This window comes from Loxodonta africana, chromosome 1 (genome assembly GCF_030014295.1).
Source record: "Loxodonta africana isolate mLoxAfr1 chromosome 1, mLoxAfr1.hap2, whole genome shotgun sequence".
Taxonomy (NCBI): domain Eukaryota; kingdom Metazoa; phylum Chordata; class Mammalia; order Proboscidea; family Elephantidae; genus Loxodonta; species Loxodonta africana.
The window spans coordinates 107,235,968-107,251,290 of record NC_087342.1 but is presented as its reverse complement, the minus strand read 5'-3'; the positions used below and the strand labels follow the sequence as shown (position 1 = coordinate 107,251,290).

The 15,323-nt window shown below is 38.7% G+C and overlaps 1 protein-coding gene across 4 annotated transcripts in view; it reads right to left on the bottom strand.

The window, feature by feature from the left end:
• CDC5L (cell division cycle 5 like) overlaps positions 1-15,323 on the bottom strand; it is a 45,047-nt gene that overhangs the window by 3,123 nt on the left and 26,601 nt on the right. For 3 of the 4 annotated variants that reach the window (XM_010587380.3, XM_003403888.4, XM_064286754.1), the window contains 2 exons: positions 13,981-14,223; positions 10,849-11,046 (listed from right to left, as the gene is read on the bottom strand). In XM_010587380.3, the coding sequence (XP_010585682.1) occupies positions 10,849-11,046; positions 13,981-14,223 (441 nt within the window). The remainder of the gene's footprint in view (positions 1-10,848; positions 11,047-13,980; positions 14,224-15,323) is intronic. The other variant, XM_064286747.1, reaches the window with a different exon arrangement.

The following is a 15,323-nucleotide window of genomic DNA, read 5'->3' as shown; positions in this document are numbered from 1 at the left end:
AAGTGGACCCAGAATTAAACACTTTGTTCTGATCACCAGACAAGCCTCCCAAGTATGATTATGATAGAAGCTTAGAAATCAATACTATGCTTTAAATACTTATCAGCACAAAACTTTTAAATAATTTTAAATAAAATAAATTTCACTATCACTATTTATAATTTAAAGTAGGCCAACACTGGATATAATTAAAGCTGACTATATCCATTATGAAAGAGTGAAATTCAATTCAAAACAGGAGATGAATGAGACTACATCTACACATAAAGGTGTAGGGAGGCCAAGCTGGCAAATGTCATGGATCGTAATTCTAAATTATAACCTCATGTCTGAAATTTGCTTCAAAATAACTGGGGCAAGGGAAGAAGGGGTAATAGATGAAACAAGAGTGGCTATGATTTGATGGCTGTCATAGATGATACATGAGGATTCATTATGCTAGTCTACTTTTGGATATGCCTGAAAATTCCAGTAAAAGGTTTTTTAAAAATCTAATTCAGTATCTATTCTAAATGCTAGATTTTTTGTTAACTTAAGACCCCGTATCCCAAACCATGAAACATCAACAAAAGGAAATATAAGAGGCATTAAAATTTATAAGTACTGTCAATTATTTTAATTCATCAAAATGTAGATGAAATAAAATCCAAAATTACGTAGAGTCCATTTATACTAACCAAAATCTGAGCTGTACATCTTAATTCAGTAAAACAATCTCCCTCCTAAAATCTACCCAGACATCCAGCAAAATTTATAGAATATAAAAACTCATCAGCCACCCTGTTGTTAAAGCTGTTATTTCTTGACACCTCATAGTATCGAACCAAGTTTAATCCAATTTAAGTAACTCTTTCTAAGGGTGACAAAGACTTAAAAAGACATGGGAGAGAACTTCCATTTATCTAAACTTGCTATTTGGTAGGCACACAGTTTCTCATTTAACCTTACAACTCACACTTCCGTGACAAAGAAACTTGTTACTGCCACTGAGTCAACTCTGACTCCTAACAACTCATGTGTGCAGAGCAGAACTGTTCCATAAGGTTTTCAACGCTGTGACCTTTCACAGACAGCCAGCCAGGCCTGTCTTCCAAGCCACCTCTGGGTGGGTTTGAACCACCAATCTTTTGGCTAGCAGTAGAACACTTAACCATTTGCATCACCCAGGGACTCCTAAAAATTACTCACACAAATTTTACAGATAAGGAAATTTGAGACTCAGAGATTATCATATTTTTAAGCAAAAAACGTACGCGTGATACTTTTTTTTTGTTTTGCTAACCAAGCAAACTCCCTCCTCCCTGCACGTTACTTTAAGCATGCTACACACCATTTTTTTTCACATGCTGCTGATTTCGATTCCAATTCTTTTTTCTGTCCAACGGATTTGTCACTGGGATAAAACTGATCTCACGGAAACTTCATTTAAGGTAGACATTTTCCTAATGGGCTTGTGATAGAAATGGGATGCCATGCTGAAACCAAAGAGTATGAATGCACGAAGAGCTAGAAAGTAGTAAGAAATGATCCTAGGCCTAAAACTACAAAAACAAGACGTTGTTTGTATATAACCTCTTTTCATAAATCTTAAAGTACACATAATTTTTGATAACCAGTGTCTCTGAAATCAACAAATAAAAGTTACCAGAAGACACTGTACAGTGTTTTCATCTTAAAACAGACCATTTTAGTTTATTCATTGATTATCATCATCATCACCCAACTCCCGGAACCCTTCAAAGCTGACCATCTCTTGCACCCAGTCATCCAGAAGTTGCTGGCCTACAGTGGTTCTCATTCTCAAGCAAAGGCCATTCCTTTTCAAGAATTTCGAAATCCAGGTGAAACTCGTCTTGAAATCTGGGATTCCTTTCATTTACCAGAAGCTTTGCTTCGATCTGAATCGCGACAGTAGAGACGGCTTGATTTTGTTCCTTTCAAGAAACAATACACTCTTTCAAGTCATTCTCCAACTCAGGCCATTTGACTTTGTTCCCGCTATGCGTGCATTTCTGTGGATTTGTTTTCTCCAGGTCCTTCTTTCTTCATTCGCGAATGGACAACTCTGCAACCTTGAGCTCTGTTACAACCGCTCTGCTGTTGCTTCTTCTACACTCTCGACAACTTTCAGTTTAAAGTTGGCAGGGTAGGACTTGCATTTAATTCCTGCCATGATTCTAAAGGGTTCTAAGATTTAGATTCGTATACTGAAAAAAATGCGCACAACATAATCAATAACTGGCTGGTTCTAGTAAAGAAACTGCAAAAATCAAATGTGAGATACACAAGAAGCAAGGGTTCTTTTATAGGCTTGCTTGACTAAGGTGCTTTGTGATCACTGATATCAAAGACGCTGATAATAAGACATAATTAGACTATGAAATAGGTACATCTAACATGGCTTAATGGTTTCACTTAAAATCATCTGATAAGATTTTCAAATTCAACTGCTGAGCCAAGAGCGATCATGTATCAGTTTTGCTTTGTTTACTCCTCCAATTAAAAGCCACGGTAAGACGATGACTGTGATAATTAAATCAAGGCAGGCTGAATCAAGACTCCCACTGATAGCTGCCTGACGCCATTTACGCCAGTGCAGGCACTTTGTTTATGCTTCCAATGGATAGTACATGATTCATGGACAGGCTTCAGTAGGTTCAAGGTTCGAAAGCAATGGGGATATAACTATTAACTTATATTAACAGAAACAAACGCAGTTTCGACTGTTTATCCCTTTCAAGACCCAATTATTTCCTCATTTGAATTTTTTATTGATACTACGTGTTTTCACTAATGGAAGGCATGCCAATTAAAGTGCCAATTCAGAATTTTTGTTGTGAGTTATGAATTGTGATATCCATTATGTGGGATCACATTTGCCACAGCTGACCCTGGATGCAGTAAATACTGGCAACTTGAATCAAGGATAAAATCTTTTTTTTCCCCCTTTAATTTCCTGAAAATTTGTAAAACACAAAGGCACCAGGGAACATCTAGTCCAATTGGCGTAACACAGTTTATAAAGAAAATGTTCTGCATTCTACTTCGGTGAGTAACGTCTGGGTCCTTAAAAGCCTGTGAGCGGCCATCTAAGATACTCCACTGGTCTCACCCCTTCAAGAACATGCAAAAATGAAGAAAACTAAAGACACAAGGACAAGGTTAGTCCAAGGGACTAATGGACCACAACTACCACAGCCTCCAGTCAGTGTTCAGTACAGTCAGCGGTGGTGCCCGGCTACCACCACTGACTGCTCTGACACAGATCACAATAGAGGGTTCCAGACAGAGCTGGAGAAAAATGTAGACCAAAATTCTAACTCACAAAAAAAGAACAGACTTACTGGCCTGACAGAGACTGGAGAAACCCTGGGAGTCATGGCCCCTGGACACCCTGTTAGCTCAGTAATGAACCCACTCCTGAGGTTCACCCATCAGCCAAAGATTAGACAGGCTCCTAAAACGAGACTAAAAGGGCACACGAGCCCAGGGACAAGGACTAGAAGGCAGAAGGGGGCAGGAAAGCTGGTAACAGAGAGCCCAAGGCCAAGAAGGGCGTGTGCTAACACGTCATGGGATTGTTAACCAATGCCAAAAAACAATACGTGTACTGTTTAATGAGAAGCTGGCTTGTTCTATAAACCTTCATCTAAAGTACAACTGAAAAAAAAAAAAACAATATGGATTATATCTAGCCTTTAAAGACAATGCTAGAAAAGAATTGTTAGTGACGTGAAAAATGCTGATATATTCTGAAAACTCAATTACGAAACTATATTTGTGGTATGATCCTGACCTTTTTAAAATATACATGTTGTACATGTACAAATAAAAAAGGATAATCACCTAAACATTAAAACAAACAAACAAACATGAAGGCACCTGGCAATGACTGCACATGTATCTTACTCTAGTCTCCTTCTTAGCATTAATATTTTTTTCATGAAACTTTTCAAAACAAGGTACAATGCATTCTTCCTTACTGCAAAAGCAGTACTTACAGCCCAAATAGATAAAGCCAAGGGATTTTTTTAATTTCAGAAAAAGTACCACTACAATGCATTCTTCATTACTGCAAGAGCAGTATTTAACAGGCCAAACAAAACTAAAGGAATCTGAATCTCAGGCAAATTACCACTATTACGTCTTCTTCATTATAACAAAAGCAGTACTAACAGCTACGCAGCAGAAACAGCTGTCCTGGAATACTGCAGAACTGCTCACAGCAGTGCATTCCACCTGCTACACATGGAAGCAATGACTGGGCCCTACGACTGAATGCAGGCTAAGAATAACTTATAGGAGTTCAAGCCTCTTGAAAAGTACCACTGCAATGCATTAGTCCTTATTGCAAAGGCAGTATTTACTGTTCAGAAGCTGGAACAGCAGAGAGCCAGTAACACCTGGAAACAATGAATGGTGTCAAAGAGAAAATGGCCACTACGGCGGAATGAAGACTGGCAATAGCTTATTCTTGCAATAAGTACATTCTCACGAGAACATAGTAACTAGGAAACATAGTGAGAAGGCTTATCTCAGGCAAACTTGTCAAAAGTTTAGAAAATCCACACCCTCCAAAGGCATCACCTAAGACAATGCTCAATATACACAAAACGAGGCTCCAACTCAGGGTTCTTGAGTTTCATGCACCTCAAAAGGCACCCATCTTGAGGCTAAAGATGTTCAAATCCGACCACCTCCTTCCCAAAGAACTCCAGAGGCATAAAAAGTGGTTGGGATACTGTATGTCCCACAGGTCACCGAAAGGGTTATTTTCAGATTACCGAGGTACTACCAAACTCAATTCATGACTTCTTGACCATGGCTATATCTTTATTATACAAATAAGATCTGAAGTAACATTTGCCAGAACTTTTTTTACACAATTTCACCATCTCCACGCATTACATGCTTGCACACATTATGTACATGGGCGTGCTATTTCCAAAAAACACAGTAAGTAGCTTGCCCTCAGCCCACAGCCACTAAGTGATGTGGCAACACAGTTGTGTACTACTTGGAAGTCCACACCACTGTTAATAAACCAAATACCATCCTGCCTCAGCCCCCAGAAGTACAAATATGCCTGATGAAATTCAAGTTCAATGCCACCAAACACCCTTGAAAACAAATTGTTCTAGACATAAGTAAACAAGAAATTAATGACTCTGCCCATCATTCTTCCCTCATTTAGACATTAACCTGTATGCTTCCACTTATAAGAATGTATTTGACAGGAGAAAACCTGTTACTTTCCCATTTATATAGATTCTTTTATTCTTAACAATCTATAAAACTATAGAAAAACAAACACCTCTCAGAAATATTTTATGGGGAAAAAAAGAGTTATATTTAACAACTTTTTTAAGAAGTACAGAGGAATATAATTAGTGTAATTATTTGGAGATTTCACCAAAGCTAATCTTTGCCATAGACTTTCAAATGAGAGCAGTGATCAGGTTTTCCTTTTTTAAAAAAAAAAAAAAAAATTATATTTACAATATGAAACTACTAAATTTTAAAACTAGTATATGATGATTCCAACTTAGTGTTTAAATATTTTCCTCTTTACCCACACACAGGGAAAAAAAAAATTTAAGATATGCATACACACACACCAAAATGTTTAAGGTGATTATGTCTGGACGGTAGGCTTATGTTTTACCTACTTTCTTTTTCATATTTTTATATTTCTTTTAAATTTCTACAAAGCACAGGTGTTTTTTTTAGAAAAATTCCTCCACGTGTTATTTCTTAAATGCATAGAAGAGAAACTGTCTAAAAAAGTCTGGCCAGAGACCAATGGAAAACTGATGGTCCCCAGGAGATGAATCAGTGGACCCATAAGTGTTTCCTCGGGTCATTACAAAAGGGGGCTGTATGGGACTTATAAATGTGTAATTGTTACTTTCAAGCTCACTAAGCTTGTTAAGGTTACTAAGCTTAACTAATTCCAAAATAAACACTTTATCCCTGGGTCTCCAATAATGTCTTCTGTTAAAGTCTGTTACAGTGAGGTTCAGAACCACTGAGAGCATCCTCTACTGAAACTTTGTGCTTGGGGCCAGAATATAACCTTATACCACTGGGAAAATGAGTTTGAGGATACTTTACACAGTCGATCGCAGTTCCACATCCTATCCAACACTCAGCAATATGATTTATAATAGTAAAGCTTTGGTTCAATCATCAGAATGTTTGCAAGCAAGTAACAGAATTTCATGACTCTCCTTTAATCTCTCATACTGCTCAGTAGCATGGAGTTTTATCAGTAAACCTTCTCTACAGTGATGAAGCGCAGGTCCAAGTGATTATTGTCGGTATCAATCAGAGTTACCATCAGATCGCATCCCTGATAGGCAAGCTAAGTTGTTAGCTAAGTATTAGCCCAATTTCATGAAAGCAAATGAAACTATTGCCAAATGACTGACAATGACTCCTTTAGTAGTAACCAACTGAATTCCTGGTTCTATGCATTAACCTTCAAAGAAACTCTTAACAAATCTCACACATACACAGCCTAAAATCCCTTCCAAGAGCAGTAATGTACTTTCATAAAGTAATGCCAAGAACACTTTACATCTGCATCAGTTAGGAATCCAAACAGATAAAATGCATGAAACAAATTCAACTCAATACAGAGACATAAACAGAAGCAACATGGTTGCACCAACAAGACCCGTCCTGCTAGAGACAACTAAGAAATCTAGTACTGCCATTAAGAGTCACGGCAGAGAGCAAAACTTGGGAGAGAAGTATTCCAGAATACTGCAAACTCCTCTCCCTCACCCCACACCACCTACCCACCACACACGCACGCATACACACACTGTACGTGGCATAAACCTGCTGAACAACAACATACAGCCCTCTTCACAGAACTGCCCACCAACTTAATCTTTACCCTAAGTTTCCACTCTTTAAAGTGTTAAGGGAATTTTTTTCCTGTGTAAAAATATCTGACTTTATAATGAAAATCGCTGGGAAAATGGGATCCATTGTGCAGCCAATTTTGCTGAAATATAACCATTCAGTAAAGTCAGAGGTCCTCATGGAGTTCTACAAATACACCAAGCAGGATTTTGAATGTGTTATCTGTGTTCTTTAAGTTACTTTATTTCCAAGAAGTCAGTGTTACATAATATTTCTTGACTAAGTTGACTGTGCCAGTAAAATACCAGGAGAAGTATTACTTCTGGACCTAGTTTCCATCTCTAAGGAAAGCCTTTCCATTTTTATAGCTAACATGACAAAATCTACTTTTCAGCCAAACTTCCTCAACACAGCCGTTTAGATACTATTTCAAATACTATTAAATTTAATAGCAGGCCTAAACTCAGACTTCTTGTTTCACTTTTGCACCTACTGGAAATTATTTCACTCAAAATAATTATGTCTTCAGACGATTTCCTATTTCCACTTAAAGTGGAAACAAATTAGAACACTTCAAATTCTATTTGCACTTCCCAAATACAGTAATGACTCATGTGTCTGGCATCATCAGAAAATGAGGTTCTGCACATTAAGCATTTTCCAGATAACTGAAGTCCACAAGAGCGGAGAACTGCCTTCTTCACTGCTGTGTCCCCAGGGCTAAAACAGTAGCTGGCACATAGTATATACTCAGTAAAATGCATGACTAAATAAAGTACTAAACACTCTCTTATTTTTAACCATTTGACAGAAATTTTTCTACTATGAATTAGAGCCACCCCTCCTTGGGGGGAAAAAAAAAACAGCATTGAACTGAAATTAAGCCCTTCTTATTCATCTGGGGCAATCACTCTACTCTCCTGACATCCACCTGGAACGCCCTCAGAAGGTAGTACAACGCACAGGGCTTTTTGCCACCATGTTAAAATGGCCTCAGCGTGGTATGCTTTCATAGCTTTTCCTTTTCTGCTGCCTTTTATGTGTTTGCTGCTACCGCCTTATTTTACACACAAATGTCTGGCGAGGCTCAAAAATTTAATTCTGCCTCCAAAGCAGTATAAAATACATGGACTTGGTTACAATTCAGAAGTCGTTCCCACTTACTGCTGATCTGACTACATTCTGATTCTATTTATTTATTTAACAGATTCCTTGCACCCCCCATCACATTCCATATGAAATCTGAGATGGCTCTACTAGTTTTAAATAAGTATCTTAAGGATTTTCATTTAACTTCTAAATTTCAAATATTAATATTGGGGGTACAGATCATGAGTTACAGCTCAAAAACTAGCTCCAATATAAACCTCGGGGCATATTTTTTTAATCCATTTAGGAGACACCAACCACGACAAAGCTGGATTTCATCTTGCTTGATGGGCTATGATAGGGCCATAATTTAGATTCACTGTTCCAAAGTTCATGGCAGCAAAAACCAAACACGCTGGCAGCAATGGTGCACTGGGCTCACACAGAGAGCCACAGCTCTCTGAACCCAAGAGTGGAGGGGATAATTTCAGTATAGCATTTAGTTTATACAATATAACTGGAGTTCCTTCCCCACAACAAACTTTGAATAATGTTTATAATTTAGCAATCAGCTGAAATGATGAAAGAATTACCACAATTGAAATAAAATATTTATGTATTTCAAACCAATAGAACTATGTCTTCAAAAACTAAAATAAGCTAACAGAAATCTAGTTCTGAATAACGGATGGATAAAAGAATACGGGGGATTTGTTTGTTTGGGTCTTGGAGTTTCTTCTTTTTAAAAATTTAATGAACTTTCATTTGAAATCAGCATACTACTAAATTAAAGGACATGATTAAGTATTCTTTAAAAGTAACTAGTTGGGTAACCACACTGGTTAAGCACTGGGCTGCTAACCAAAAAGTTGGTGGTTCGAACCTACCAGCTGCTCCATGACAGTCTGCTTCTGTAAAGATTAAACCCACTGCCGTCGAGTCGATTCCGACTCATAGCGACCCTGTAGGACAGAGTAGAGCTGCCCCATAGAGTTTCCAAGGAGCGCCTGGTGGATTCAAACTGTCGACCTTTTGGTTAGCAGCCGTAGCACTCAACCACTACAAAGGAACCACTATGGGGCAGTTCCACACTGTCCTATAGGGCTGCTATGAGTCGCTATCGACTTGACGGCAACAGGGTTGGTTTGGGTTTAGCTGAGTAAACAATAAAGTAAGTTATCCATGAGTCAAAAAAACAGAAATTACTTCAGACTGTTTTGTGAATATTCTTCCAAAATCACCAATCCTTCAACAAAAATAGCTGAACGGAAGACTTCAGTTCCTGGTACTGAACTGAACAAAGAGAACCACATGTTTTTAATGGTTGCTCATAAACGACCCAAATAAATCTCCACAAGAACAGCAGTGGTTCTTTTCTGTATTTTTCCCTTCAAAACTCACAAGACCAATTCAACACAGAAATAAAAATTACGTACTCTATGGCACCACTCACTTTGTGACACATTTATTTGCTGCCATGAAAGTAAGTACCTCAACAAAGTAAATGTGATTTAGAGGAAAACTTTTTTAATTTTAAACAGCACAAAATGTCCTGGCCATCTGAGGCAGAAAGAGTTTACCCACCTCAAATAAGATCCTCAAACCAAGTAAGAGATCTAAGTATTTATATATAAATATTACAAGGAAGCTTTCCAAATGGCTTTCCAATCAGTTTTGATGCTGACCTTAGATCAGAATTACACTGCTAAGTACCATTTATAAGAAATGAGGCCTACACAACAGAAAATATAACTTACGATTTAACCACCGATGCTCTATTTTCTCTGACTTTAAACTCTGAATTAAAACACAGAGCCACAGCACACCCTGCTGGACATTAGTAAGTACAACGAGAAGAGCCAACAACACTGGATTGCTCAGATCCGACCCACGAAGAGATTACTTCAGAAAGGAATCAAACTCTAAATGATCAAAGTTCATGGGCATTAACTGTCAGATGCTTATACCAGTGATATCAAAAGTAAAACTAAGACTCAGAATAATTTTCCAATTAAAAGATACTGCTTTCTCCTGCTCATTTCCCCAACCCCACATCAAGTGATTTTACTACTTCTGATTTTAACTCTAAACAAAAATATTTTTGAATCAGCTTTCTGTAAAGAGAAATTGGTAATCACATAAAAGAGAAAATTGGGGCCACTTTTCTGCCCACGACTGCCAGAAGCAGCGTTTCTCCTTCCCATTCCATTTTGGCCTCAGAAACATCCTTAAAGACCACCATTAAGAATCCACAAGGCAGCGTAATGGTCTGTGAACCACAAGTTAACATGCCACTGGTAAGATGCCTATACAGATTCTGGTATTCAAAACGTTCAGACTATATTAAAAAAACACACGCCATGAAAGTACAGCTAGTAATTTCAATGTTTTCATAGACATGAAAACTCACAGAAGCCAATGTCTAGGTAATGCAGCTCAGTCCTCCCTCTGTAATTTAAAACTTACAAGACTCATAGTATGAACAGAAAGGTATCAGATTTCTGTAAATTTGACCTCTTGGCTATAACAAGAAAATTCCTTTCTACTGAGATCCCTTCTTTAGAGAACACAGGGTATTCTATCGGTCTACACTGTTTTGAGTGACTAGCATTAACTTCCTGGCTCCTTGCTTCTGCATCTAAAAGGTCCGATTGACCTGTGGTCAGCATGGACAGCACCCTTCAGTCATGAAGGCCAGCAATTCTGAAAAGCCAGTGAACAAGGCCAAGGAGAAGCAAACACCTCAGTGTAGTTTCCCTAAGAACTGCAAAGGCAAAAACCACCTCGGGGCTATTTTTCTGAAGTTGTCTTCAATGGAATTACTTGGCTTAGTGGTATTATTTCAATCAAAGTACATTGAAATTAGAATTGTAAAAGGATACCAACCTCAAGCCTCTTTTCAAGCGACTCAATTCTGTCCTTTTTGCTAGCTAGGTTGGCCCGTGTGTAGCGGCTCTGCCCAGGAAGATACAAAACTTGACTGTAGCATTCTTCCCACACCTGGTTATAAGCTTCACTTGAGAGTTCTCCGTGACTCATTCCTTGTTTTACCACTTCCATCTCCTGCACCAGAACATCCTGGGCCTGTTTACGACAATAATTTCAGTAAGTTTGAGTACTGCTAATACTTGTCATCACCAGAACACTTAAAAAGACGTTAATTTTTCTCCCTTCCTTGGGCAAACGTGAGGGGTTTAGGTTGATAGCTTTTTTCACAAGCACGGTACAATACCTAAGCAAAATGAATTAAGATGCCCATATATCACTGCAGATTGATTTTTTTTTTAAAGTCAAGTATCTCTGTTTTTCCAAACACATAAACACCTTCCGGCCTCATTCATTTTAATAGCAGCTAACATTTCGCAGGTACCAGGAACTGGGTTTTAAAGTTTTACCTACAATACCTCCAAATGTCACAACCACCTTACAAAGTAGACAATGCTAACCTCATTTTAAAGCTGATGAAACTAAGGCTCAGAGAAATTAAGTAACTTGTTCAAGACCACAATGCTAGCAAGCAGATGAGGCAGGGTCCTACTCAAGCTAAATTGCACCAACAATGCTTGTGTGTGCTCCTTCCATTCTTTATCATTCCACTTTATGCCCAGGACCTCACAGGATCCCGTGAAGAGGAACCTGGCATTTTTGCATGCATGTGCCTTTTTTCTCATTTGAAGGAATACCCCTGACATTGCCAGGGACTGGGGACACAAGTCAAAAAAATGAGTCAGTCACAGCTCAACAGAACTAGCTTTTATTCACAACTAAAAAAATCATTTAAGATGACAGAATGAAGGGGACAGCATTGGACAGGCCTGGGTGCCAACCACAGCCTTACCACTTACTAGCTATATGAACTTAACTTCTCTGAGCCCGTTTCGCGTCTGCAAATGGGGATAATACCTGCCTGACAGGTTATTAGGATTAAGAGACACAATGTGCATAAAGAGCCTAGTCCAGTACCCGATGCACAGAATGCCATGAGTATTCCACATTAACCAGCCCTTTGCCTCACGGTTCATGAAAAACTGGCAATGACTTCTTGCACCCTACAAAAGGCTTTCAATCTTTCTAGTAACTAACATTAGAAAATAAGCACAGACCAAAATACATCAGATCAAGACAAATGACCACCACACAGAAAACTGAAACAAAATAATGGAAAACCATGTCTACAGAAAACGCATAAGAGAATAGATACTTGTAAACAATACCTCTTATTGGAAGTAAGGGAAACAAACCCATTTTAACATACTGAAAACTGGTATTTCATTCTGAAACTGTATACAGTAAAACTTTACTTTAGCTCTTATAATCATTAGTAGAGAGTATGTATAAGCTAAGTCATCTTTAACTATAAAGAATCTGCTAAGTAAATAGCTGTTTTATAATTCTTTTTGGAACAAAGAGAAATATAAATAGATATGGGAAAGCATCTCAACGACTCTGTAATGGTTTCAAGTAATTCCAAACCACTACTTGCAATTATTTTCAAAAACTATATTAAGAATTTACACCCTAAAGGAGCTCTGTGAGCATTGAAGTTCTTTATTTCAGGTTTCCATACATAACCGTATTTCCTAAAATTCCTTCTTCCCCTCATATTTTCACTCTAAAAAGAGGGAACTATCCAAGTATGGAGCTCATACCCTAGGTCTCAACCTCACTTCAATGTACTTGCCACAGAATTGGCACTCAACAGATGTCAGTTCCCCTATTCCACTTACTCAAACGGAGTAAATCAGTTATCGAGAAATCAGGAGCGAGTTGTCAAAATATAAGTCTAAATTCTTCTTTTCTCTATTTTCTAAAAAACCTGTAATAAAACTATTATTTATGCAATAAGAAAAATAGAAGGTAAAAAAAAGAGAGGGAGGGCAGGAACACAGACAAGAGGCTCTTGTTTCTTTTCTCCCAAGTTTGCAGCAGCTCAATCCCAATCAACGGGCCTATCGTTGCCCTTCAGGGCTGAAAAATTAAAAGTGAACTGAAGCATGCCTCCAGTTGTGATAGCCCTCTAGTGGCTACCAGAAAACAAAAGGTAAAGACAAAAGACAAGAGCAATGGAAAAAGAGTAAGAGTACTAGGGCTGGAAGAGTATGTCCTGGCTCCCACCCCAGCAAGCATTATGCCTTTAGATTAACTAGGAGCCTTAGATGGGCCCCTGCCGGCACAGTGGTTAAGAGCTCAGGCTGCTAACTGAAAACTGGGCAATTCGAATCCACCAGCCCTATAGCGCAGTTCTAACCTGTCCTATAGGGTCACTACGAGTCGGAATCACCTCAACAGCAACAGGATGAGCCTCAAATAGACAGAGCACACTCTTCCCTGTGAAAAAACATTCCAAGCTGATGAACAGAATGGCAGCTGATGATCGATCACTCTGCGTCCAACTGTGAAACCAACCGTACTTCCTGATACTGCTGTGGAGATGTCTATTCACAGGCACAGCCATTTGCTCTGCCAAAGCACAAAGAATAAAATGCATATGAAGAAGAGGCAGGACACAGACTTCATGCAAAAAATGTTTATTTCCATCTCCATTTCCTTATCCAAAAAGGTAGGAGGAAATCGAGTGAGGGGAATAAATTCAGTAAAAAGTATTTCCTTTCTTTGAATACATGAAAGGTTTAATCTAAAAACATTTTTAACGCAGTCTTGCCTTTTCATATTAGTCTAAATAAGTGAAATTTAAGTATTAAAGGCATTCAATCGTATTCAGAGACAGCAGAGTTGAAGAACACAGAAAATGGCTATTGTGGCAACTGTCAATGAGGCATACAATCACGAAACAAAAAATACCTTTATCTGATCGAGGTCTATCACTTACCATCCAGGAAGGGAGGGGGCTTAAAGCACATCCTTCTCATTACACTTAATATGAACACTTACCTTCTAACCATATGATTCAGTTGTTTATGATTATCAATGTGGGGAAATAAGTTAATTTCTGTCTATGATACAGAGCGTTAAGACATACTTAAATCTCAAGAAGGAAGAATTCTTGTTCAATCACACCTTTTTCAGCTCTTCTTTGGAGAACTTTTCATAAGGGTTATGATCCAGATAGGCAACGTGCTCTGCATTGTTGGCAGCAAATCCTACAGGTTTTCCCTTTTTATTCCCAGATGGCTCGTAAGGGTGATGCAGGAGATCATAATGAAGCATTGTAATCATTTCTTTTTTGATTAGTTCTTCACTTTTCTGTAAATCTGTTAGAGGTGGTTCTACATTTAAAGGTCTTAGAATAGTTTCATTTACCTAAAATTTTTAAAACAAGTACAATTACTAAACATATCATTGCAACATAGTAACGTTATTACTTGTTCTAGCACGAATTAAACAGCAAATGTTTTGCGTATTCAAAAGCAATTTTTTTCTTCTTCTAAATTCCTATTTGTACCAGTGAACCATTTTAAAGATTGGATTTGGGAATGCTGACTAAATTTTTTAAATTTCGTTATATTCGAACTTGAGAAATAGTTTAAAGAGAAGAAAATTTTCTTTGACAGTTACAAGAGGTGGGAGGGAAGGAGGGTGAGAGAGGGGTATTCACTAGATACTAGATAAGAACTACTTTAGGTGACAAGAAAGACAACACACAATACAAGCGAAGTCAGCACAACTGGACTAAACCTAACGCAAAGAAGTTCCCTGAAGAAACTGAAAGCTTCAAAGGCCAGCACAGCAGGGGCAGGGGTTTGCGGACCATGGTTTCAGGGGACATCTAAGTCAACTGGCTTTATAAAATCTACTAAGAAAACATTCTGCATCCCACTTTGGAAAGTGGCGTCTGGGGTCTTAAACACTAGCAAGCGGCCATCTAAGATGCATCAATTGGTCTCAACCCACCTGGATCAAAGGAGAATGAAGAACACCCAGAACACAAGGGAATTACGAGCCCAAGAGCCAAAAAGGGCCACATAAACTAGATACTACATGAGCCTAAGACCAGAATAACTAGATGGTGCCTGGCTACAACCGATGACTGCCCTGACAGGGAACACTACAGAGAACTCCGAAGGGAGCAGGAGAGCAGTGGGATGCAGACCCCAAATTCTCATAAAAAGACCAGACTTAATGGTCTGACTGAGACTAGAAGGACCCCGGTGGTCATGGCCCCCAGACCTTCTGTTAGCCCAGGACAGGAACTATTGCCAAAGCCAACTCTTCAGACAAGGATTGGACTGGACAATGGGTTGGAGAGGGATGCTGGTGAGGAGTGAGCTTCTTGGATCAGGTGGACACTTGAGACTATGTTGGTATCTCCTGCCTGGTGGGGAGATGAGAGGGTGGAGGGGGTTAGAAGCTGGTGAAATGGACACGAAAAGAGAGAGTGGACGGAGAGAGCGGACTGTCTC